This window comes from Urocampus carinirostris, chromosome 16 (assembly GCF_059441175.1).
Source record: "Urocampus carinirostris isolate Australia breed hairy pipefish chromosome 16, RoL_Ucar_1.0, whole genome shotgun sequence".
NCBI lineage: Eukaryota > Metazoa > Chordata > Actinopteri > Syngnathiformes > Syngnathidae > Urocampus > Urocampus carinirostris.
The window spans coordinates 18,650,781-18,676,823 of record NC_142364.1 but is presented as its reverse complement, the minus strand read 5'-3'; the positions used below and the strand labels follow the sequence as shown (position 1 = coordinate 18,676,823).

At 39.9% G+C, this 26,043-nt stretch overlaps 1 protein-coding gene and 1 long non-coding RNA gene across 3 annotated transcripts in view; one reads left to right on the top strand and one right to left on the bottom strand.

Moving 5' to 3' along the window:
- Window positions 1-11,569, top strand: part of rai14 (retinoic acid induced 14) — a 57,438-nt gene extending 45,869 nt beyond the window's left edge. For both annotated transcript variants that reach the window (XM_088320353.1, XM_088320352.1), the window contains 7 exons: window positions 3,819-4,457; window positions 6,480-6,946; window positions 7,731-7,899; window positions 7,976-8,143; window positions 8,221-8,379; window positions 8,479-8,544; window positions 9,228-11,569. In XM_088320353.1, the coding sequence (XP_088176479.1) occupies window positions 3,819-4,457; window positions 6,480-6,946; window positions 7,731-7,899; window positions 7,976-8,143; window positions 8,221-8,379; window positions 8,479-8,544; window positions 9,228-9,314 (1,755 nt within the window). In that variant the 3' untranslated portion in view covers window positions 9,315-11,569. The remainder of the gene's footprint in view (window positions 1-3,818; window positions 4,458-6,479; window positions 6,947-7,730; window positions 7,900-7,975; window positions 8,144-8,220; window positions 8,380-8,478; window positions 8,545-9,227) is intronic.
- Window positions 1-26,043, bottom strand: part of LOC148350521 (uncharacterized) — an 80,653-nt gene that overhangs the window by 10,256 nt on the left and 44,354 nt on the right. The window contains exons 3-4 of the long non-coding RNA XR_015847134.1: window positions 7,954-8,120; window positions 7,725-7,889 (exon numbers count right to left, since the gene is read on the bottom strand). This is a non-coding gene — a long non-coding RNA (uncharacterized LOC148350521). The remainder of the gene's footprint in view (window positions 1-7,724; window positions 7,890-7,953; window positions 8,121-26,043) is intronic.

The window sequence follows — 26,043 nt, the reverse complement described above, 5'->3', positions numbered from 1 at the left end:
ATCAAGACACTCAACATCTTGAAACCTAAAAAGTGCAAACATGCAGCATTCATTTGAGTTTGTGTCAATGATTAACCATGTTATTAATATTAAGTAAATTATGTACCATAATAATATCGTGGCCATTAAGAAAATCAATGGTAGAATATCATACAAGTACTTAATTTAAAAAATATAAATACTGACAATAGTTTTGATTACTATTAGGCTTAATAATATTTTTAAATTTCCTAAATCATATTTTAAATGTAATAATTTATTTCTTTAATAGCAGCGTATCCAAGTATTTGATAAATGAAAGTACAATAAGTATAGGCCCTACAGTAAAGTGTTGGTGTAATGTACACATGAAAATCTATTATTGTAATTGTTAAATATTTATGGCCATTTTTATTACGTTATAATATTTTCGAAAAAAATGGGAAAACTGTCAAATAAATTTGAAAAGTTTACCACCTACCTCAAAATTCACGACTCTATCAGCAACTGGTACAGGTTGTTGGGGTGGATCACGTCTCTTTATTACCGCTTCCGATTGTGATGTCAAAAAGGGATGGAGGCCGTAAAGTTTTGGAGTTTTCGTTTGGGCACCGAAACTTCCAGCGATGGAATAATTTGTCGTTCTTGACTGGAGTTCTTTCACGTGTTTTTTGCTCTTTGCGTGACTTTCAAGAGCTTTGAAACCTCTCCCACCATAGTCGATGGTATCATGACACCAAATGCAAAGTGCTTTCCCGGCACGATCGATCTTCCGAATAAAGTCATTGAACAAATTCGTCACAGTCTTCTTTCCAACATTCGTAGATAATTCCTTCTCCAACCAGTCCCATCGAAACTTGTTTTTTACAATCTTATCAATTTCTTTAGCTCGCGGAGCATCTTTGCGTTCGATCACGGACATCTTTCTTTAAACACCCGGCAAAAACGTGTGAGAAATGAACAATGGCACACTCCTATAACAAGCGCGTTTATTGGTCAACACGAGACTTCAACCAATCGCAAGTACGTTTCATTTCAGTTACGGAAACACTCAAATGGCATGCTGTCGAGACGAAATCGTTTTTTTTTACCAATTAAAACACCGGAAATTTTAAAATTTTATTTTTGGAGATAAAAAAAGCGGAATTCCGCGAATTAGCGGAAAAATCACATCCCTGTTGTGTGCACTTGCCCGTAACAATGGTGTGTAAAAATGAATGCACATCAATTTGGGGTCTAATTTAAATACTCTGTGTATATCTGCGTAGCCTTCTTTTCAGATTTTATTGGCTCATAAATGTGTCAATCATCAATTGATGCTAGCTAAAATTATTAGAAGCTAAAAGAGGTAATGTTTGTTTTGTTAAAATAAGCTCTTATAGGCGAATGTGGGCTGTGGGCCTTGAAAAAAAAAAGACTGCTTTCTTCGAGAGTGGTGTCAATCAAAAGGTCAGAGGCTAACGTAAATATTAGAAATTCTCTGAAGAGTGTTTATTTTTAAAGGGGAATTTGGGAGCGAAACAAACTGAACAAGGATTGCAAGACGATGCAGGAATGTTTTTAGGCAGATTTTTATTAGCTGAACCTAATGGGTTAAAAACCCGAAAATGCGGTGTCAATGCTCACCTGTTCTGAAGATCACATTTTTTTTAACAATAATTAAATGAAAACGTCAATACAAACAACACGACCTATATTAACTTCTTTTTTTTTAAAGTGCATCGAAATTTCAACAGAGCTCGCAAACTGAAATGTGGGCACTACTGTTTTAGAGCCAAATTGATAAATTATTGTTATGGTAACAGCTAATCACTAATCCTTCACCTCAAGATTGCTTTTTATGCTCTTAATCACAAACACACACGCTTGTTTGACGAACTAATATTATGATGAGAGCTAATATCAGTCTCCACCTGAGTGTTCTTTCCAAAAACAAGTTAATTACATTTTTTACACAATCTCTTAATCACATGTTGATGTATATTAAAACTAACTATACACCTAAAATTAAATGTATTGGAACTTTAAATAAACGTATAATTTTTCATGAAAATCTCTCCTTTTGGTGAAATTCACCGTTTAAGTAAAAAAAGGGTGACCTATGTGAGTTGTGTAGTTCAGAGGAGAAAATATTTTGAGGGTATCTTGTGATTTTGCAGAGTGAATAAGGCGTAGAGGCGCTGGGTTTAAATAAAAATCATTGTAGTTTACACGGGCGTGAGTATGGAGGAGTGAAAATACAGCAAAAGATGAATCAAACCGAAATTCTCAGTTTCTAGACAATCAAGTGGGAGAATGGTCAACTGTAGCCCATACGTAGATTAACAAACAAACTGATTTCTAAGATCGATGATTGCATTTTATAGAATCCCTACCCAATTTTTCCTTTTATCTATTTGGTGAGTGTGTGCAGAATTGTTTGTGAAAATGACACCAACACGCCTTCTCTGGTGGCTTGTAATTATGGCAATGTTATGTGAAGCGTCACCGCCCCCTACTGGTCAGCTCTATTCAGAAAACGGGCTCTTAATTATCTATCAGTAATCATAAAACATTATGCACCAAATTGTAGTCATGTTTAATTTGTTTTGCTGCGGAGCCCTGAAAAAATACATGAAAAACCAATAAAAATCTTCAAAGATCTACCAAAAGAAAAAATGTAAAATACCAACCAATTTTACCTTTTTACACACTAAACCGTTTAAAGTCAAACCACAACACAAAATCCCTAAAAATGCAAGACGGTAAAAGAACTCTTCAATGCTATAAATGATAAAATGAAAAAAAAAAAACTACTTTTATTTTAATTAATTTAGACACAGATACACTGAAAAACACTCACAAAACCTAAATTAAAAGAGTAAAACAAAAAGCAACAGTCGCCAAGACTGAAAGATGACATTCATTGCGTCAAGGCTGAATGCATTTAATTTCTACTTTTTATACATAAAGTACTTTTGTCTCCCGCATTTAACCTAATTATTACCCATTATTACCCATCACTTATAGAGCCCTTTCTGTGTTGCGTGCATGGTCGAGGCAAAATGGCAGAAATGGTGTCAGTTTTTAGCAGCCCATTGACATAGATCATAGATAGGAACATCTCAAAATATCACAAAGCATGTGCTAGCAGCAAGAGAGCGACTTAGTCATCAGGGTCAACCCAAAAAAAAACTTTATTTTGATCTTTCTTTGAATGTGCAGGAAAAGTGCTTGAATGTGGCTTTGAAAAATAAGTGTATAAACCCTGGAATGAGCATGATGTTTCCAGCATACCCCCAAAACCTTATGAGGACATGCATATATTGAATACATTCTTTAATTCATCTTAGGGTTTTGGGTTGGTGTTTTGGACTGTTATATATTTTCTTATTTTACCGTTTTCTTGCTACACCAATGAAAAAACCTGCAATGACCTACCTTCCCTTCCTAATTTGTTGCAAATCCCAGAAGAGCAATGGTAAAAGTAAGACACTGTAAAATCAGATTGGCGCAGTGGGAAAGAATATAAAGGCTAATGGAACTAACACAACCTATTAGAGTAAATATTCTTCTTTCTAGTTTTTAGGACACCTTAAAAGGTTTGTATTGTAAATGGTAATGTATTTATTGTTTTAAGTTTTGACAAATAGGATCGCAAAAATAATGAAAAGTATCGATTATACTTATTGGTGAATATAGTAATTATCAGTTGTACCAAGATGGGAATATACCTTGTTTAAAACGCGACATTTTTTTTCTATTTTGGTATCCGACCGAGCACGTATCACACCCACAGACAAAGTGTGATTTATTTTGTCCAGTGTTGTTTATGCTTCACCTCTGGTTCCCGTTTACAGAAACATCCATCACTCCAAGCCAACAAGGACCTGAAAGAAAGCAGCCGTCCCAACAGCCTGACCTCTAACTCCTCCTTCCATTCCACACGGGAGGACTTGGAGCCGGCGGCGACCGTACCTTGCGCCGCCCACGCAGCGCCGGAGGACGGAACCGAGGAGGAAGGGAGCCGAGAGGAGACCGGACTCTTACGACAGGCCCTCGAGAACGTCCAGATGAAGCTTCTGGAGAGCAGAAATGAGAACCGCTCGCTTCAAGCTCTGGCGAGGGTCGGCGAAACGGGCAGAGCGAAAGAGGAAGAGTTGATGGAGAGTCTGGCGGAGCTGCAGGCTAAACTGACGGACACCCAGGAGAGATACCACCAAGCTGTGGAGGAGGTGGAGGAGTTGAGAGCGCGGGTGGGAGGCGACGGGGCCCACCAGCGGCGGGCGTCTGCCATGGAGCAGGAAGTAAAGCAGCTGAAGGCCCAACTGGCCCAGGCGAGCGGCGACAGAGATGACGTGGCTCAGAGACTGAAACGGTTGCAGGAGGAACTGAGGAGGACGGAGGAAGAGAAGAGGAACACTGAGGAGAAAGGGGAGAGGATGGCAAAGATGGAGGATCTCTATAAGGAGGCACAGGAAGAGATCAGGATGCTGCAGGTAGGGGCTTGTTTCAATTTGTTGATAAGAGTTCAGTCTCAGGGGGGGTACAAGACACACAATGTGCTTTATGGAGCAGGAAAGACGTACCGTGTTCGGGAGGAGTCGCACTAGCAAAAAAAATGTAAAGTTAAGAAGGAAAAAAACGTATATAAGTTGCAACCCAGAGTATAAGTCGCATTTGGGGGGGATGTTTATTGAGTAGACTCCAACACCAAAGACATGCATATCATTACCAAAACAAATTCAAATCTCATTTTTGGACACGGGCAATTAGGAAATTATCAACACAGGTCTAGAGCGCCCTCTTGCAGTTTAGTGTGAGAATAACAAGAAAACATTTTAACCGGTAAAAATGTGTTAAACAATTCACTGATAAGTCTCACCATTGGCCAAACTATGAAAAAAAACGCAACTTCCGGAAAATACGGTATTGGTAATATCATAAATTCCTACATGCTAGCATATATTACCGTAAATTCCACACAACACGCAGTTACTTGTTACCAACATTTTTAACACTGCAGCGTTAAATACAATGAGGCTTATTCTTTTCTTTTTTTCCCATGAGGTGGATTGTCGCAAGGGTGTCTATTTGGGACGCGCAGGTCGAGCTGTTCGCCATGGCCCGACAACAGGCTTAGAACTGGTGTGGACCAGAAAAAAAAAATCCTCCGCTGTATTCTCTTTCTGTGTAAATCTTTAGGAAACGTTGAACATACAAATAAGCATACAAAACACCACAGGGAGGTCTGGAAACATTTGAGAAAAATGAGTCCATGTTTTTGCCAACATTATATGCCAAACACAACAGGTGAAAAATGGGAGGTTTGGCAGTAGGTACTTTGTTCAATACAACTTATTTACCCACAAATCAACTAGAACCTAGAGCAGTGTTTTTCAACCCTTTTTGAACCAAGGTACACTTTTATTTATATCAAAGTTCCGAGGCACACTTGTCGAAAATGTTTGAAAATGAAGTTGTCAAATTTCACTGTTCTACCTCATAATATGATGATTAGTATACAAAAAGAAGAAAATAATACTTAAAATTAAAAAATGATGTGCTTTATTTACGTTTTTATTTTTTACACTGCAATCTTAAACCGCTTTGTTAAACAGTTAGTACATGTACTGTGTTGCCTCATGAACAGATAATTAGTATATAAAAATCTATTGCCACCTACTGATATGGATGACTATTACAGTTCCTCGTCTGAAAATAGCAAAAATACTGAATAATGACCTGATTTTTGGGGGAAAGATAAAATTAGGCAAATTCCAGCGGCACACTGGTTGAAAAACACTGGCCAAGAGGACCTGCTTGCATTTTAGTGTGAAAATAACGTGACATTATATACAGCATTGGTGATAATATTTTTGAAACTCAATTATGATAATGTGTTTACCATATAAGTCTTACCAGAAGGGCAGCATGACGGTGCAGTGGTTAGCATGTGTGCGGCACAGTTCTGAGGTCATGAACTCAAACATCCTGTGTGGAGTTTGCATGTTCCCCCTGTGCTTCCGTGGGTTTCCTCCAGGCACTCCGGTTTCCTCCCACATTTCAGGGTAATTGGCTAGTCCAAACTGTCCCTATGTGTGAATGAACAAGTGAGTACTCTGTCTTGTGCCCTGCGACTGGCTGGAGACCAGTTCAGTGTTTCCCCATCCCACTGCCGAAAGATAGCTGGGATGGGCTCTAGCACCCCCGCGACCCTACTGAGAATATGCGGTGCAGATAACGGATGGATGGAAGTCTTACAGGAGAATAGGTTGCACCCCTAAACTATGGAAAAAAACCTGATTTATAGTCTAGAAAATACTATACATTTCAGAGGCTTCTTTTTTTACAATTATGCTTCAGGCTCTGAAGAATATTCACATAAAAATAATACTTGTGTGTCGGTGAGGCAGCTTTTACAAAGACAAAATTGAGTTTCGTTCCTAAATTAGAGCACGCAGCTTTTACTCAACTGTGCACTGTTGTCTGGAAATATCGATGTATTCGTCGTTCTTTAGGAGGCTTTGAGGGGCACCGTTCCCGTGGAGGCTGCAGCCAAAGACTTTGAGGAAATGAAGTCGGAGCTCAACGAAGTCATCGGCGGACTGCAGCGCCGCCTGCTGGAGTTGTCGCACTCCTACAGCGAGACTCGGGCCCAACTGGGCGCCGCGCAGAAGCAGCTGGCCGAGGGCGGCCGTCCTCCTTCGCCGCCCTCCGAGGAGCTTCAGCAGGAGATGCAAAACCGTCTGGAGGAGATGCAAACGCTGCTCGCCGAGACGGAAAAGAAGTACTCGGCGGCCCTGGAGGAGATCTCGCTGCTGAGGCGGGAGGCGGAGCTTCAGGCGCAAGACTCGGTGGCTCTCGCCGACCACGCCCAAGTGATGTTGTCGCTCGGAAACGCCATCAACGAGTTGGAGAGTCAGTCCGAAGACTTGAAAGAGCAACTCCGTGTCAAGACCTTGCAACTGGATGGTCTTCAGAACAGGTGAGCATTGACACCGCCAACACCGCATTTTCAGGTTTTTAACCCCTTAACGTTCTGACGGCTATCATCAAATTCTATGAATGTCCACAAAAAATGGCTTTGATACATTAAGGATAATCCAACCGTGTAAAATACTTACTCTAAAGTATACAATAATGCCAACAGATGAATAGAAATCCACCCAAAAGCATGTCAGCTTCATCAGATGAGGCCTTTTGGATTTTGTTTATTTTTAAAGGAGAGTTTAAGAGGAACTGACTAGTGAAAATATTTCCAATATGGTAGTTAGCCTTTCCTTTTCCATCGACACCTTTCTCTGAGAATAGCAGGCTTTTATTCAAGGTCGTCAGCCCGCATTTGCCTTTACTGTACTGTTTGATAAAACTAATATCGCCTATAATAGGTCCGAATATCTTTAGCCAGTAGTAACCTCATCGAATGATGATTGACACATTGGTTAGCCACTGAAATTTTCAACATAAATATTCCCATGTGTATACAAATGAAAGCTAAAAATAAACCTGCGCAAATGCAACTTGGGATCCATTTTTACGCACAAATGTGCCCAATCATTGAATTTGACTTCTGGGAAGAAAAATCAAACATTTACAATTCTTTCACAATGTTTAAAAAATGGCCAGAGTAAAATACTAATTTGCAAACGTTTTTTTCTAATTTTCTAAAACTGAGTGTTTTTAATCAAAGCTGTAAATAAATAAATGTTTCTCCATTTTACAACATGGTATTTCATTCCTTTGTGTAAAATGTGTATGCTCACCTCAAGGCTAGCTACGGAGAGAGACGCCACAACGGAGGATTCAACTTCCGGAGACAAGCACAGTAAAGTGCGAGATGAGCTGGAGAGCGAAGTAACTCACCTGACGCAGCTCCTCCAAGAGGCCCTCAGAAAGCAGGACGAGATGGCCTTGGAGGCGGCTGATGCCTGGCAGAAGGTGAGAGCAGTAAAGAACCAAGACCTAAGAACAGGACCACAAAGTCCACCACACCCATAATCGATGTTCTCCCAAGGCGCGGGACAATCGAGCGGAACGAGATGCCGTACAGGAGCTCCTGACGTCGAAGGAGAAAGAGAATCAGAGCCTGACTTCCAGATTGGCCGAGTCCCAGGACGCAGTGTGTCAGCTCAAGCAGCTGGTGGAGAATCACGTTGCTTCTGAGAGGGAAAAGAATAAACGGGTAAGGCGGCGTTGACGAAAGCTGAGCGTTAATCAAACAAGCAAGATAGCGAACAGATCTGGTTCGTCCCCTCCTAGATAGACGACCTGTCTCGGGAAGTGGTTAAGCTAAAGGACGCCTTAAACAGCCTATCGCAGCTCTCGTACGGCTCGGGGTCACCCTCCAAGAGGCAGCAGCAGAACCAGCAGCTCGAAAGCATGCAGCAGCAAGTCAAACAATTGCAGTACCAACTCGCAGTAAGATCAAGTTTTCTTGGAATGATATGGGTTTGAAAGCACATGTCCCGATACTACTAGGATGTTGGATTTTTAACAATGACATGATTTTTTTTTCAGGAGTCCAAGAAGCAACACAATGAGATTGTGGCGGTCTACAGGATGCATCTACTCTATGCTGTCCAGGTACCTGATTCCTTCCGTTTAAAAAAAATAAGCTATTGACTTTGAGTGATTACCTTAAAAATTACAGTAATACTGAGGTAATTTATGTTATCTGAGATTTTGCACGAACCGCTATAAGCTAAGATAACCTAAATCAGTATTTCTACGTGTGCTGTGAACCCTTGTTTGGTGTGCCTTACAAAGTTGTTGACTACCGTATTTTCTGCACTATAAGGAGCACCCTCAAAATCTACTCTTTTGTAACATTTTTTTCCACATATAGGGCACACTGCTCTATAAGGCGCACGGACCAAAAACAAAAGAGCGGCATAAAAAATTGAAATGTATGTAACAAAACTTTTATTTTAGCAACAACAAAAAATAACATGTTAACCACAAGAGAGCATTGGAAGACTACTCTATATGTTTTTCAAAGGCAAAACAGGTAGAGTAGACAGTATAATTTAATTGTAACTATGCATTTTAATTGTTTTCCATTGTATTTTCTAATATATAAGGCGCACTTTCAACTTTCTGGCAAATTTTTAGTTTTTGGGTGCGCCTAATAATCTGGAAAAAATGGTATGGTGTGTATGAAAATATATATATATAAAATCACCTAAAGGGTTTTTATATATATACTCTTTTAAAATGGACATTTGCCTAGCTTTAGTTTATAGTTTGTCCTTGGCTTGGCGTTTCAGGGTCAGATGGACGAGGATGTGCAAAAAGCCTTGAAGCAGATCTTGATGATGTGCAAAGTGCCAAGTCAAAGCAAGGAGGCCTGCTGAGAGGCAGCAGGCGACATCCAAAGCCAACAAACACAAAACAAACACTCAAGTCAACGTCCTGGCCAGCACTGCCCGACTCGCTCACCTTACAAAGTCGCGAAACGAACATCCATGAGCGTCACTCAGAAAGTTGCACTACATCTGATCCACTTCTCTTATGTTGTGTGCAAAAAAAAAAAAAAAATCAAAGCCTTATTGGTGCTGCCGTTTATAGCGTCTATTTTTACAATGAAATTTGTACTTGCTGTCCAGATGTGTAATACTGGTACAATCTAAATTATTTTTGCCCTCATAGCCACGCATGAGAGGGTGGCCTCATTGGCATGTTTGTAACTTTTGATGTCGCTAAAATTTTTTTTTTGTCCAAGTTACTGTACTCCAAGTGAAAACCTGTGTTTGAATGTGTTTTTTTTTCTTTTGATGTAATAATACACTACTTGGTCTACTGACTGGTTACCTTGTTTGTATTTACAGGTCATTGACTAAATTGTAAAATGATGGAATATTTAGTGTCAGAAACGACAGGAGCTCCACTGTTTGGATTTTGTGCCTGCACTTATCTCATTCACTGTCAGCCTTGCTAAAATTGGATTTTTGGCGTCTACAGCCATCTGTAACAGCCTAGCTAGAATGGATCATTGACAACTATGGCAGTCTGTTGCAGCCTAGCTGGAACAAATCGTTGACACCTTAGATAAAATGGATCATTGACATATCTACCACCAGCTATGACAGCCTAGCTCGAACGGACCTTTGACCTCTATAACCATATGGATCAATGACAACTATTCTGTGGCAGCCTATATAAAATTAATCTTTGACGTCTGCCACCACCTATGACAGCCTAGCTAAATCGGATCTTCAACCTTGATAACCATGTGCAGCAACATAGCTAAAATGAATCTTTGACATCTACAACCATCTGTAACAGCCTGGCCAGAATGGATTATTGACAACTATTCTGTGGCAGCCTAGCTAGAACGAATCTTTGACATCTACCACCAGCTATGACAGCCTAGCTCGAACGGACCTTTGACCTCGATAACCATGTGTGGCAACATAGCTTAAATTAATCTTTGACATCTACAACCATCTGTAACAGCCGGGCCGGAATGGATCATTGACAACTATTCTGTGGCAGCCTATACAAAATTAATCTTTGACGTCTGCCACCACCTATGACAGCCTGGCTAAAACCTAGATAAACATGTGTGGCAACATAGCTAAAATGAACCTTGGACGTCTGTAACCATCTTTAACAGCCCGGTCAGAATGGATCATTGACAACTATGGCAGTCTGTGGCAGCCTAGATAAAAGGGATCTTTGACACCTAACACCACCTATGAAAGCCTAGCTAAAACAAATCTTTGTCCTTGATAACAATATGTAGCAATATAGCTAAAATTAATCTTTGACATCTACAACCATCTGTAAAAGCCTGGCCAGAATAGATTATTGTCAACTATTCTGTGGCAGCCTAGCTAGAACGAATCTTTGACATCTATAACCGTCTGTGGCATCCCAGATAAAATGGATCTTGACGTCTACCACCAGCTATGGCAGCCTAGCTAGAACAGGCCTTTGACCCAGATAAGCATGTGTGGCATCATAGCTAAATGACTCTTGGACGTCGACTACCACCTGTAAGAGCCTAGCGAGAATAGGTCATTGAAAACTATGGCAGCCTAGATAAACCGGATCTTTGAGGACTACAACCCCCTACAACAGCAGGGCTAGAACGGATCTTAGAGATCGATAACCATCTGTGGCAGGATAGCTAAAATGCACCTTTGACGTCTATAGCAGTCAATGAAAGCTAATGAGTTAAAGACCATTTTTTATTGTTCATACCGATCCAAATCAGTTTACAAAAGCAACATTTGAGTAATCGTATGTCCAAGTTCCATCTCATAATACCGAGTGTTCACAGCACTTGTATTTAATGTTTCTGCTCCGCTCCAAAAACGGACTCCTCCCCAATCTTTTGCCTTAGTACTGTGCCAAGAGCCATACGACTTCACAGGTTACCCATTGTCCTGGAGAGTTTGACTGTTTTCATGATTGTTTCCCGTTTGTTGCTCAGACTGTTCGCAACACTCCTGACCCTCTTGCATGGTTGCTGTGTAAAAGGTATTAACGTCGGTCTGAGCCTCTGAAATGTCTTTGTAAGGAAAATATTCTATGTTTTTTTGTTTCTTTACCAGCAGGTTGTACAGGGATACTTGTGCCATTAATAATAAACACTGAAACATCACACTTGTTTATTTTCACATTTTTAAGTCTAGTCTAATCATGTGATTAGTGCAGGGATGTCAAACTGATTTTAGTTCAGGGGGCCACATGGTAGCAAAAAAAACGTTTTCACAGGATCCGGACTTCTAAATTATTAGCATAAAAGTATGCCTTTTAGCAGGGCTGGGGGTCTTTTCAGAGGCTCACACTTAAATGTGATCATAAAACTGTTATTGAGGGTTTGGGAGGTAGAGCGCTCGTCTTGGGATCAAGAAGTCGCAGGTTCGATTCCCGGCTCCTCCGTGTTATATGTCGAAAGTATCCTTGGGCAAGACACTGAATCCCTAATACCCCCAATAAGCAGGTAGGCGCCTTGCATGGCTGACTCCCTATTGGTGTGTGTGTGTGTGTGTGTGAGTGAAGCGCTTTCGGAGGTCTTCATTGACTTGTAAAGAGCTATATAAATGGAGACTATTTACCGTTTTTATCCTCAATATTATTTTTCCTTCACTGAAGATCTCCTGTTGTGTTTATCAACTGTGCATTTATAAAAGACAAAACATAATTAATTTTCACTACAGTTTAATCAACTTGGGAAATATCAGACTGAAAATTACCTTTAACATTGTTCATAGTATTACTGTATAGATATTTCTGTTTTTATTTAAGTATATTTTTAGAGGTCAGGCTGTTATCTTTTTTATTTGGCGGGCATGAAATGCTTTTGTTTTTCACCCGAAGCATGTGTTTCGATTCTTTATCTGAAGTTAAAGTCTGTCAACACAATCAAACAAGGATTAGCAAAATTGTTGGTGTTGGTGTTTCATGAGCACAAGCTTTTACGTTGCTCCATAGTGCATGTGATGAAAACGGTCATTTTGATCAGATCTGTTCAAAAGGATCAGTTTAAAAGCATGACTGTAATTTAGGCAGGGGTGCAAAAGGGCATGCATACACTGATTTATTCTTCTAGTCTTTCTGCTTTTTCATTATGAAAATGTCTACCTTCGTTGTTAGATTTCATAGCCATTATAAGAAGGAGCTAGAGCTTCTTTAAAAATTTGCAAAGACACCGAGGTGCTATTTTTTTATTTTGGATTTTTCATATTGTCTTTAATAGTCACAGATGTGCTGTTTAAGTAAAATAACATTGAGATCGGTTTCCTCAAGGGTGCTGAGCAATTCATTTATTTTTCTTCAATTTTTTTATGATTTTTCTACTAGTCATTAGGTGACCAAACTAGAGGTTGACCGATTATCGGGTAGGGTAATTATCAACACCAATAGTTGGGAATTAGACGGATATCGGTATCAGCATTTTTCTTTTCATTTTACGAGTCATTTAGTAGAAACTCTCTCTCTCTTGCTCCTACGCCTCCTCTGCTCCTCGCTACCCACCCAGCGCCTACTGATTGGAAAACCGACCGGGGGTGGAGCAACAAACACTAACAATTAGAGTGGTGGCTCAGCTAACTTGCTCAGACATGCCTGTGTCCGTGATAGAAAAGCATGTTTATGTTAAGAGATAGCGTAAAAAGTGTAGTTAACTTGTTTCAGAGAGGCACGTGGAGGTGGAGACTGATAGATTAGCTCTTTTCATAACATTAGTTTGTCAATCTGGCTGTTAAAACAGGAGTACTTACACGTTTCAATTCGCCATAGCTGTTGAAATGTCGATGTAATTTTTGTTTTAAGTTGGTTTAAGTCATGTTGGTTGTATTGACCTACTTAATTATTGTATAAAAAAAGAATCAGGGAGATATTTAGGTTTTTATGCACCTTTATACATAAAATACATATACATTTTATTACCTGCACTGTTAGTTTTTGGTTTAAGTGAAAGATTAGTCATTTTAGTGGTGTTGAAATCGTAAATTAATTACTGTAAAACGTTTCACAGAGCTTTTATTAGAGTTTTAATTTAATTTATAAAAAAAATCCTGTGTTTCTTTTTGCATGATTACAATCTTTTTACCCCAATTTTAAGATTTTACAGCCAATTAATCTTGACTCCAAATATCAACCTTGTCTTAATACTAAATCAGTATTTACCCTGAAAAACCCATTCTGGCCGATCCCTAGGCTAGGCCACATTTGGCCTCTAGGCCACGAGTTTGACACATGTACTCTTGCTATTGAGAAATTAAGTTAGGCATGTACAGAATTTTCAAATATATATATAAAAAATAGAGCTAAACTGATTTGTGATAGGAACTGCTTTTCTTTTCAAGTCAACTGAAACACATTCCAAAATGTAAATCAATGAGTACTGCATGTCTATCACAGGAACGCACAGCCTCACATTTGGTCGCTAGATGGCAATATTTAACAATTTGCCCGTGTGCCAGTACTGTCATGGCCCAGGCGAGATCCTCAGGCTCTTCATTTTTAAATTTTCGTGGTCTTAAAGTACTTTTCTCCAGGCAAAGGTGTGAAAATACGTACATGTTTTGCTTTAGCTCACTTTGGAAACAATAAAACAAGCATTTACAGAAAATGGCTGAATTGGGGGTTAAATACTTGTTTATATTCCATGCTTTCTTCACATGATAGTAGTATTTAAGGGGACAGTACAGTCTATTTGGCGCCCCCTAGTGATAAACTAATCACTGAAATGTAATATTGCTTTAAAAATAAGCAAGGCTACATAAACGGTGATATAAAAGTGCATTTAAAAAAATTGGCATAGGTTCAATAACCATCCATCCATTTTCTGCATCGCTTATCCTCACTAGGGTCGCAGCAGCCCATCCCACCTATCTATAAGCTATGGGCAGGGGACACCCTGAACTGGTTGCCAGCCAGTCGCAGGGTACACAGACAAACAACTCACTTGCTCATTCTCATCTAGGGACAATCTGGACCTAAAACTAACATGCATGTTTTTGGAATTTGGGAGGAAATCTGAGTGCCTGGGGTAAACCCACGCAGGCACAGGGAGAGCATGCAAACTCCGCACAGGGAGGCTGCGGCAGCTGGAATTGAACCCTGGACCTCTGCACTGAGGGGCTGTGTGCTAACCACCCAGCAGCCACGCTGTCCATAGGTTGAATAATTTATATTTGTTTTACATGAACCCTAACCTAGAGAGAGAGCTAAAATAATTGCAGATAACTCCGTAAAAATAAAAAAGGAAGAAAAATGAGAAGGAAAGCGGTTCGGTTTGGTCACTTTGAGTTTCCGTCGTTCACGGTTCCCAAACTCAAGGTCCTGGGGCCCTTTGCGGCCCTCAGGATGATCGTTTGAATGCCCCGCCTTAAAAAGAAACTTGATAGGACATTGTGCACTTGACCACTCGTTGTCGTAGTATTGTCGTGCGAATGAAAACGAGAGCTAAAAATCGCATGAAAAATGAGAATTAAGGAAACCATTTTTCTTGTATTTTCTTGCCCAGCAACACTTTTTTTTGGGGTTACTTGTAGCAGCAAGATGGCAAACAATTGTCATCTCTATAGGTGAGGCTTATGTTATGTAAAATAAAAGAAAATGATCCACCTATGAGTATTTTAAAAAAATGCACAGCAATTAAATAGTCAATGTTTATTTGCTATGTATTTAAATCATAATTCTTTTTTTAAGGAATAATTTTTTCCCCACTAAGACACTGCATAAAGCACAGTCCCTTTAAGTGGTTATGGATTCATTTAATCCTGATTAATTTATTACCGAGTGCTTTTTTTTATTAATATGTCATTTATGTCCCAAATTAAAAAAAATATATATATATTAGAAAACAGTGAAATGTATTTGTCTAGTTCCAGCAGCCCCCAGGTAAATTGAGTTTGTGACCCCTGCCATAGTTTGTATTCCTCCTTGTCGCTTTCTAGCTCTCGTTTTTGTTCGCACGACACAATAAAGCGCCATTTAGTCATGAAATAAGGCACGGTCCTTGTAATTGCCAAGTAACATAACATTTCACTATTACAAGGCTGCAGACAGGCATTCACAAACAAAACAGGGGCTTGAGTCCAGGGACCTAAAGACCCCCGTTTGTCTATAGGTAATCGAAGTCATCACTCTTGAGGTACTCAGAAGTGACTGCCAGAGCAACTGGGGATCATTTATCTTCTCTGTTTCCGCTAACCAGCGGCACAAAACTGCTTGGTTTCCTGTCCTGCCTGCTGGGCACACACTCACTCACACACGCACACTCACACCAACGCACACACATCTGTCTTTTCACAATAACTTCCTGTCAATGGTTTCACCCTTCACATTTTGGCCCCGGGGTCCAACATGCTGTGATGCTAATGAATCAACAGCTCACATTTGTCAAAACAAGACGCAACAACTTGCAGAAACAAATCACCGGGGGACGCTCAATAAAGTAGTCGTATCATAAGCCGAAGAGTCACAAGTTTATGGGAAACAGCCTTGGGGAGTAACAGACTAAAAGGGCTGCAACAACTCATCGATAAAATCGATTATAAAAGCGATGGGAACTAAGGACCTCATCAATTCATAGCGTTGAGCAATTTATGAGCCACTCAGAACATAAATTAATGCAAAAACTGATTGGATCTCGTTGTGAAGCTGTAGTACCACTCCAGTCCAGCAGAGGTCGCCTTGAGCCAGTTTCTATAAAAGTATCTTACATTTTTTAAAATCCTTTTTATTGAACATTGTATCATTACAGACAAAGCTGGCATTAAACAGTCAAACACTGTAAAGTTTACAAGGGAACAGGACGTGTTGTAAAAATACAAAGAAAAAAATGTGAAAATAAATGATAAAATATGTAAAGTAAGAAGAAAAATAATCTCAACACAAGGAGTAGCGTTTTGAGCATATTGTATAGTATTTGCACATTAGGAATGTTTATCATATTCAAAGATTTATCCCAAAACAGTTTTAAAAATGGGTTTACATTTTTTATATTTTTGGCAGATGAAAATTTCGCTACACATAACAAATTCATTTTTTGCACTTTCTACATTTTAGTTTTGCGTGACAAGTCGAAATGTAATATGATCTTTGGATATAGTGGTAGGAAAAGAGTATCTTACATATTTGCAAGTGTATAGCATATATTTGTGCGTATTTTTGTTTATTGGTATTTGTCAAACACTTTTTAACTGTTCTATATTATAGAATATTCTGTTGTGTTGTGCACTATTTTTTCTATCCGTCCAAAACTTCAATATTTGAATATAGGAGAAAATTAAAAATGTGTTTTTTTTAAATCTGAATAATCCAAAAAAAGAAGAGTTTATTGGGGTGCTTTTAGGGAATTACCAAGCTGACCAAGGCAGCAATAATGACCTGAGGCACGAGATGGCTGTAAAACGGTTCCAAATTCTGTTCAGCTTCTTCAAAGATCTTATTTGAACAAAACTTTATATTTTTTTTTAAATAAGAATGTCACCCTTTTCAGGCTGATAGATTCAACTACTGTGGATTTTTCTTAAACTGATGACAGACACCTTTACTACTACTAACACCATCCCAGACTCTCTCTTCCTTCCATGAAAAATATGACAAGGTATTATTCCCCTGCTTCCTAGGTTATGATTTTTAAAAGACGGTATTGGCTCCTGTTTCAATATCTCTTATCACCACTCGCTTATTCTTACTTCTGAATATAAAAATGGAATCCATTCGAAGGCCCAGGTTGAAGCCTTTTGTCTAGCTTTATTTCCGATTTGCGTTTTTACCCCTGCCACATAATAAATCACTCCACATAGCTTTTTTGTCCTTGGTTTATTTCCGATAATATTTTGCGACTGATCGAAAGGAAACTGACTGTGAAATAGTTCAGTTCTTTTGTTTTGAGGTTGTTTTGTGAGCACCACTTCACTGGCGATCCATCAATGCTGTCAGCTTCGGAAGGAAACTTGTGCTACTAATTATTTGTTTACTCGTCGCACTGCTTAACAATGACATAATCAGTGTTCAGTAAACACTGCTGTGTGGTTTGCGGCAAAATGTGTGCAAACCGCAAACGTACAGTAACTCTATTGTATACTTATGCTTGAAATAATTTATGCAATAACAAACCGCCCATGCCTACCCTGTACATAAAAACATAAAAGTAAAAACGACATATCACAGTCTTGCCCAAATGGGATTCCCTCGGTCTTAGGTAGTGGATGACAACATCATCGTACAATGCCAATATTGCCACGGTATTCCCGGTTCAAGACCGGGTGGAAACATTTGTTGGCCTGGCTAGGGATGGGCGCCACCAGGCTGTACTTGCCCAAGAATCATTAGAGAAAATAGTGCCCTTATGACCCTAGTGGTTAAGGGATCCTCCCACCAGCCAACCCATTCCACACAGGATGTCTAGCTGTGAATAAAAAGGTGGCGTTTTGTGTTTGTGTTTGTTTAATAAACGGAATTGCAACCATTGAGGCAGGGAGCGATTGGTTGAGGTTGACAGGTAAGGGATCGAGAGACTGTTGATACACAAACCCTTACGGTACACTTATAATTAAAGTTACTGTTCCTTTAAATGAATGTACACACAACACATTTTTACAGCAAAATATTTTTTTATCTGCAGTATTTTGCAAGTGCAAATTAGCGTGATGATGCTGCCAGGAAGTGGTCTTGAGCACTTTTAGTGGTTGCCTCTGGGACTGATCACGACCTCGATTTTATTTTGTCGAACGCAGATCAATTTTTTTTCTTTCAAACGAAACTCGTATATCGAAATCCTCATGATTAGAGGTGTTCGTATAAAGAGGTAACAAGGTATCTCTAAATCTGCAACACAAAAAATTGTGTGTTCTTATTGTCGGTAGGAATTTTGGATAAAATATTTTTTTAATTAAGGCCCCAATGTTTAATATTTGACCACAAGATGGCAATGTGTTGTCTGGTGCGAGAAAGGACAAGTGCCACAGAGAAAGGCTTGGTGGCAGGATACTAGACTAAGGATTCCACTGTGTAAGAAATGCAAATTCCTCTACCTATGATTTTTAATCAAATATAACATTGGTTTGATAGTCCCTGTATTCTTGCCTCGAAATCATATTGCTTTTTATTTATTTTCCGAGTTAAAGTTTTTTTTCGTACCACTAGGAGGCAGTAAATGGTACACACTGTCTCTTTGAGTAAACATCTCGTCATGTATTCAGTTGCAGGGAGAAAGAAAAACGATTCAATAATCTCTCGGTAATCAGTAGGGAAAACACCCAAGTGGTAATGATGTCTTTGTTGCTCTGGAAACATTCGTGTTGGCATACAGCTAAAAATTGTTGGGTGACACCAAATCCACTTAAGTGCCCCCTAAGAGGGAAACTTGACTTTTGGCATGCCAGCACTGGGGAACAATTGGGAACATCAGTAATGTCAGCCATGAAAACTGCCAGAATGAAGTTTTTATTAAAATGTTCACCCAAAAAAAACATCGGCAATCGCTATAACCTGTGGACAGAGTTTTTAAAAAGCAGTTTGTCAAGTCAAGTAATGTTTATTTGCATAGCCCTTATTTGCAAAAAGTCCCAAAGGGCTGCACAGACCACCATTACAATATCCCTGATCTGAAACCTACAGGACGGCAAGGGAAAAACTCAAAAACTTCATGAACAAAATGAAACCTTGAGAAGGGGCTGCACATGAGGTAATCCCCTTTCAGGATGACCAGGATGCAATGAATTCTTATTTGAGGTTTTTAGTACCGTTTTCGGTTGCACGACAGAAGGTAGCAAGGGGTCAAATAGTACAGTGTCTCTTTAACTTTCAGATTAAAGTGGGTGCCTCAAACTATCATCCAGAGATCGGGCGTGAGTTTAAGATCCCCGCACTCAGAGTACACAGACGTTCAGCTTGCGACCCTTCTATTGCCTCAGTTTTGTTTACTCACTCAAAACTGATTACATAAACGGCTGCCCGCCCCAATGTGACCAGAAACACAAATCGACTTTTCTCTCGCTGTATTTTGCTCAATCTGGCAATGGCCCATGCCATTCCAGTTATGAGATTCCTTTTTTTTCACTATAAAACTCTTGATTATAGCTCTGGGTGTTCTTGCTCAATGACATCACAGCTCATTGGCATCTCGGGTTTCTCACGTTAGAAGTGGTTCAAAAGTGATTGGAAGCAGCCTCAGCAGGATAACCTAGACCTCCCTATCCCCAGCCACTTCATCCAGCTCATTCAACATGATCCCGAGGCGTTCCCAACCCAGCCTAGTGACATCGTCTCCCCAGTGTGTCCTGGGTCGTCCCCAGAGCCTCGTGCCGGTGGCACATGCCCAGAACATCTCCCGGGGAGCTGTCCAGAAGGCATCCTTATCAGAAGCCCAAACCTCCCAGCTGGCTTCTCAAAGCGGAGGAGCAGCGGCTCTACTCTGAGACCTTCCTGGATGATCGAACTTCTCACACTATATTTAAGGGAGATTCCTGTCACCCTGCGGAGGGAACTGATTTCAGCCGCTTGTATCCGGGATCTTGTTCTTTCGGTCATGACCCACAGTTCATGACCATACAGTATGTCACAAAGGTAAGTAAACCCCTCACATTTCTCCAGAGATTTCATTATAATGTTAATAGAAAATTACTAAAGAAACATTACTTTGATACAATGAAAGAAGGGTGTCAACAAAGGCTTACTGGAAAGATATCCTCTGGTCTGATGAGACAAAGGTCGATTTATTTGGCAACCAGATGAGGAATACAAACATGTTTTTAACGTGCCTTAAGTTAAGCATGGTGTTGGGAATGTCATGGTTTGGGGCTGCATGAGTGCAAATGGAGTTGGGGAATTGTATTTCATTGAGGAAAACAAACTCAAGAATGTACTGTAAAATACTGAAACAATGATAGATCCCCTTCCTCTGGGTCGCAGGACAATGTTACAGCCTGACAAAGACCCCAAATACACCTCTAAGATGGGCTATGGGCCTAAGGGTAAAGGGAATGGACTGGGCCAATCATGTCCCCAGATCTAAACCCAATAGTACATCTTTGGGGCATACTCAAGCGGAAAATTGAGAAGCATAAGATCTCAAATATCCCCCAGCTGTGTCACGTTGTCATGAAGTACCGTAAATTCCAGACTATAAGCCGCTACTTTTTTCCCAAACGTTCAACCCTGCGGCTTATTCAGTGATGTGGCCAATCTATGAAATTTTTCTAACAGTCGCCAGCGGCGCTCGAGTACAAAAGGTAAGATTTAGACCGGTGGAAAATACGCGCCGAGGAAGACTGCAACTTCTTAGCTTGTGCACAAATTAAATTAGCATAGAAATATCCTCACCATGCAAATTGCAAAAAGAAAGGCATATGACGCAGCTTTCAAGCTAAATGCAATCGAGCAGTCCGATAAAGAAGGAAACAAAGCTACTGCACGTAAACTTTACTTGCGAGCGTGTTGCTAGCGTGTTTTTGAATAAGGGAGCGTGGGACGACGTCCATATGACATAGTCCCTTTCCCATACTGGGGAAGACGACTTTGATGACGTCAGTTATAAGGAAGAAGATGAGGACGGTTTACCGTGATTACCACAAGTACGGTATGTTTTTGTAACAGAGCCGTTTACCATGTTGCTAGTAGCGTTTTGCTACCCTTCACAGGCAGTTTGGGATGAAAGTTATTTTTATTAAAGCTTTGAAAACCCTCTCGGTGTACCTTCTTTCTTTGTAAATATGTGTATCCATGTATAATATGTATTTGCAACTGTATATTTTTGTAATGTATTTATTTTAGAAACTTATTCTGATATGTTTTCCACGGGCGAATTAAAAATTAGGGGCGAAAACAACGGGGGCTGACGGGAAGTGGAGTAAAGGTGAGACGTGTTTGTGGACGCAGCGGACAATAGTGGATATATATTTTTCCCACCCTTACCTTTGGAAATAAACATTTTTTTCCCTTGGATTATTTTCAACGGGAGCCGGACTCTGCGGGTCTGCATCAAACCTTAAGTACCAGTATCATTTTCCGTTCATTTTGCCGGCTGTGGTTTTTGGACTGTGTACTTTATATTCAGTTACAATCGCGGGACTCAAAGTCGGGTTTGGGTTAAATTTGTGACTGTGTTACATGTTTTAATGTGGGCGCATGCGGCTTATATACAGGTGCGCCTTGTGTAAGTACAAAAGCGGTTATCCTCTTAAAATGTGGTGGGTGCGGCTTATAATCAGGTGCGCTATATAGTCTGGAATATACAGTAGTTGAAGATGATTTCAGTGGCAATTTGTGAGGCTCTGGTGAAAACCATGTTATTAGATATATATATATATATATATATATATATTAGATATTATATGGTTCTGCTTCGTGTGCACTGTCAAGCTTTGCACGAGCAATTTACTTGGTATTAATTTTGTCTCCGAGCCATACGTTCTCATGGAAAGAGCCATGTATGGCACGCGAGCTGTAGGTTCCCAAGCCCTGGTATATAGTATAACAATGTTTATACTGTTAGAAAGAACAGTGTTTTGGAGGACTGCATGATTGAGACAGTGTTTTAGAAATTTGTGTACCATTGACCTAGGCAACAAGTCATAGGTTAGTCTAAATTTAAGAGATACATTTTGCGGTCTACCAAGACATTGCAATAATCAAAACACAATACAAAAACGGGATTACCTGAAAACGCTCACTTTTAAGTTAAATCACAATGATATCACACAGCAATGAAAATAATGATCCATTAGGGGAACTAAGAGGTTCATCATAATGTTTTGGAAGAAAATTGATTTAGCTATCTATGCTTCGAGTCCAATATTTTTGAACTCTTTACCTCTCCTACTTCTAAAATCACCTAATAGATGTTTTTGACATCAGTGATGTACCTGAGGACCAAAGTAGGGAAAGGCCCTATGATTCAATTTTCTGGCTCCCACGGCATTTTAGTTCCAGTCGCTCTCTGGTTCAACACGGACTCTCGACATGAGGTTCTGATGAGGCTAACTGGAACCATGTGGCTTCCATGCTGGTTCCCCAGACACATTGGACAATATTGTGTTATTAATGACCAAAATTGAGACAAGAGGAAAGGAAATAGGTCTCTTTCTCAAAGGCTGAGCTGCTTCTGAGGAAGTTATTATGGGAAAGTAGTACGCCTTTGTTTGAATTTGGAATATCCCCTCAATCTAAGAAGACTGAGATGTACGTCTTGCCGCTTATAAGGCTTAACTTTCTGCTAGTGAATGGTAGAATTACAAGTTGCTCTCTTCAGAACTTGCAGGGTTAGTCTCTGGGTATTTCAGGGGATCAGTTATGTTTAAATGAGCGACAGTGACTTTTCCATGCCCTTTGACTCAGAAGCTCTCCAGGGCATTGTATCTCAACCTTTTGTCAGGCAAAAAACATTTCTCATTTAAAAAAAAAAAAAAAAAAAAAAAAAAAAAACTTGTATGGCATTACAGTAATCCTTTGTTATAACACGATTTACTTTTCAAGGTTTCACTACTTCACGGATTTGCAGTTGTTTTGCATTGTGAGTGGCTAAATGGTCTTCTAGCTTATAATTGTTTGACGGTAAAGTAGTTTAAAATGTATACAGTATTGAGCCCATAAAAAGGGTTTGTTCTTTGGTTTCAATGTATAATACAGTATCTAAGTGTAATAATTGTTATTTATTTATACTTATGTACATATGAATATATACATATCTAAAATCAAGGAAATTAGCACAATGTGCTACATTAGCACCATTAAGTGAAAAGCGCTTGAAAGTGTTCTCTTATACTTTATCAGTGCATGTGTTGTAAATTTGTAGTAACATGCTATAGACACAAAAAAATGTCTGTATACTGTTAAGCAGGAAATATGGCATTTTTTAAGAATTATTCAATGTTTTTTCTAAATCAACTTTGTGTTTCTTTGAATATTATTTAATATTTTTCCAGAGTTGCTAGAGGGAAAAAATGTGTACTCAAAAAAAGCATAATTGTTTCATTTAGCAGCTTACATTGCAGCTAGTTTGTAAATAGGAAGAACAATTCCATGAAAAGAATAGGCCACACCAAGGCCGCAACGTTTGTGTGTGTGTCTATATAATATAATATAATATAATATAATATAATATAATATAATATGATATAAGTACATAATTTGGAACGGCTAATTAATCTGAAATGCATGTTTTTGGGATGTGGGAGGAAACCAGAGTGCCCGGAGGAATCCCACGCCAGCATGGGGAGAACATGCAAACTCTGCACAGGAAGGCTAGTAGCTCGATTTGAACCTATGACCTCAAAACTGTGCGGAGGACACGCTAACCACTCAGCTGCCGTGCCGCCCTAGTCCGGAATTTACCGTATATACAGGGAGTGCAGAATTATTAGGCAAATGAGTATTTTGACCACATCATCCTCTTTATGCATGTTGTCTTACTCCAAGCTGTATAGGCTCGAAAGCCTACTACCAATTAAGCATATCAGGTGATGTGCATCTCTGTAATGAGAAGGGGTGTGGTCTCATCAACACCCTATATCAGGTGTGCATAATTATTAGTCAACTTCCTTTCCTTTGGCAAAATGGGTCAGAAGAGGGACTTGACAGGCTCTGAAAAGTCAAAAATAGTGAGATATCTTGCAGAGGGATGCAGCACTCTTAAAATTGCCAAGCTTCTGAAGCGTGATCATCGAACAATCAAGCGTTACATTCAAAATAGTCAACAGGGTCGCAAGAAGCGTGTAGAAAAACCAAGGCGCAAAATAACTGCCCGTGAACTGAGAAAAGTCAAGCGTACAGCTGCCAAGATGCCACTTGCCACCAGTTTTGCCATATTTCAGAGCTGCAACATCACTGGAGTGCCCAAAAGCACAAGGTGTGCAATACTCAGAGACATGGCCAAGGTAAGAAAGGCTGAAAAACGACTACCACTGAACAAGACACACAAGCTGAAACGTCAAGACTGGGCCAAGAAAAATCTCAAGACGGATTTTTCTAAGGTTTTATGGACTGATGAAATGAGAGTGAGTCTTGATGGGCCAGATGGATGGGCCCGTGGCTGGATCGGTAAAGGGCAGAGAGCTCCAGTCCGCCTCAGACGCCAGCAAGGTGGAGGTGGGGTACTGGTATGGGCTGGTATCATCAAAGATGAGCTTGTGGGGCCTTTTCGGGTTGAGGATGGACTCAAGCTCAACTCCCAGTCCTACTGCCAGTTTCTGGAAGACACCTTCTTCAAGCAGTGGTACAGGAAGAAGTCCGCATCCTTCAAGAAAAACATGATTTTCATGCAGGACAACGCTCCATCACACGCATCCAAGTACTCCACAGCGTGGCTGGCAAGAAAGGGTCTAAAAGAAGAAAAACTAATGACATGGCCTCCTTGTTTACCTGATCTGAACCCCATAGAGAACCTGTGGTCCCTCATCAAATGTGAGATTTACAAGGAGGGAAAACAGTGCACCTCTCTGAACAGTGTCTGGGAGGCTGTGGTTGCTGCTGCACGCAATGTTGATCGTGAACAGATCAAAGCACTGACAGAATCCATGGATGGCAGGCTTTTGAGTGTCCTTGCAAAGAAAGGTGGCTATATTGGTCACTGATTTGTTTTTGTTTTGTTTTTGAATGTCAGAAATGTATATTTGTGAATGTTGAGCTGTTATATTGGTTTCCCTGATGAAAATAAATAATTGAAATGGGTATACATTTGTTTTTTGTTAAGTTGCCTAATAATTATGCACAGTAATAGTCACCTGCACACACAGATATCCTCCTAAAATAGCTAAAACTAAAAAAGCCCCACTCCAACTTCCAAAATATTCAGCTTTGATATTAATGAGACTTTTGGGTTCATTAAGAGCATGGTTGTTGTTCAATAATAAAATTAATCCTCAAAAATACAATTTGCCTAATAATTCTGCACTCCCTGTATTTTTTTGATGTGTCCAACACAACTTGCCATCTCTAATTCACCCAGCTGAATTGACGGAACTAGTAGCACATGTGGAGTGAGAGTGAAGTGGTCGTGCTTCTTTGAATCCTCGCTTCTTTGCCGCCTGCGGACCCCCCTCGGTAACCTCTGATTCACTTTATTTCAAAGTAACGGAAGCATCCTTCTCAGTGAGTCAAAGCAGCTTAGTTTTATTTGTCCTCACTTATGCTTGTAACATATAAATCGCACAAGCATGACCAGATGTGTACAGTACACGCTAAAGCGAGTGACTAAGTTTGGAGTATTTAGCATGTCCATGACTAGGCAAGATAAAGACAAAAAGGTCTGACACATTTCTATGAACACCTTATTAAAAGGTGAGAAGGGAGTGCGATGTCTGGTGGAGGGGGTTCATTGTGCTCTTAAAAGTGTACTTCAAAGTGAGTCCGGTGTCAAAGCTGAAGGGTGACATAGTAGCAAAGGATGGAGATGGAGGACACAAATATAGCAATGATGATGAATATGCAGGAGATGCATTTAGCAGGTAACTCACTCAATTGGCGATGACTAGAGGTTGAGAAAAAATATAAGGAGCAAGACCACATGAGAGGGTTGACACAGGAAGGATGTGTGGGACAAATTAGCAGCATTGATGGAGCACAAAACAGGAGACCAAAGACGCTACAGGAAATATTTACGACATGCGCCATCCATCA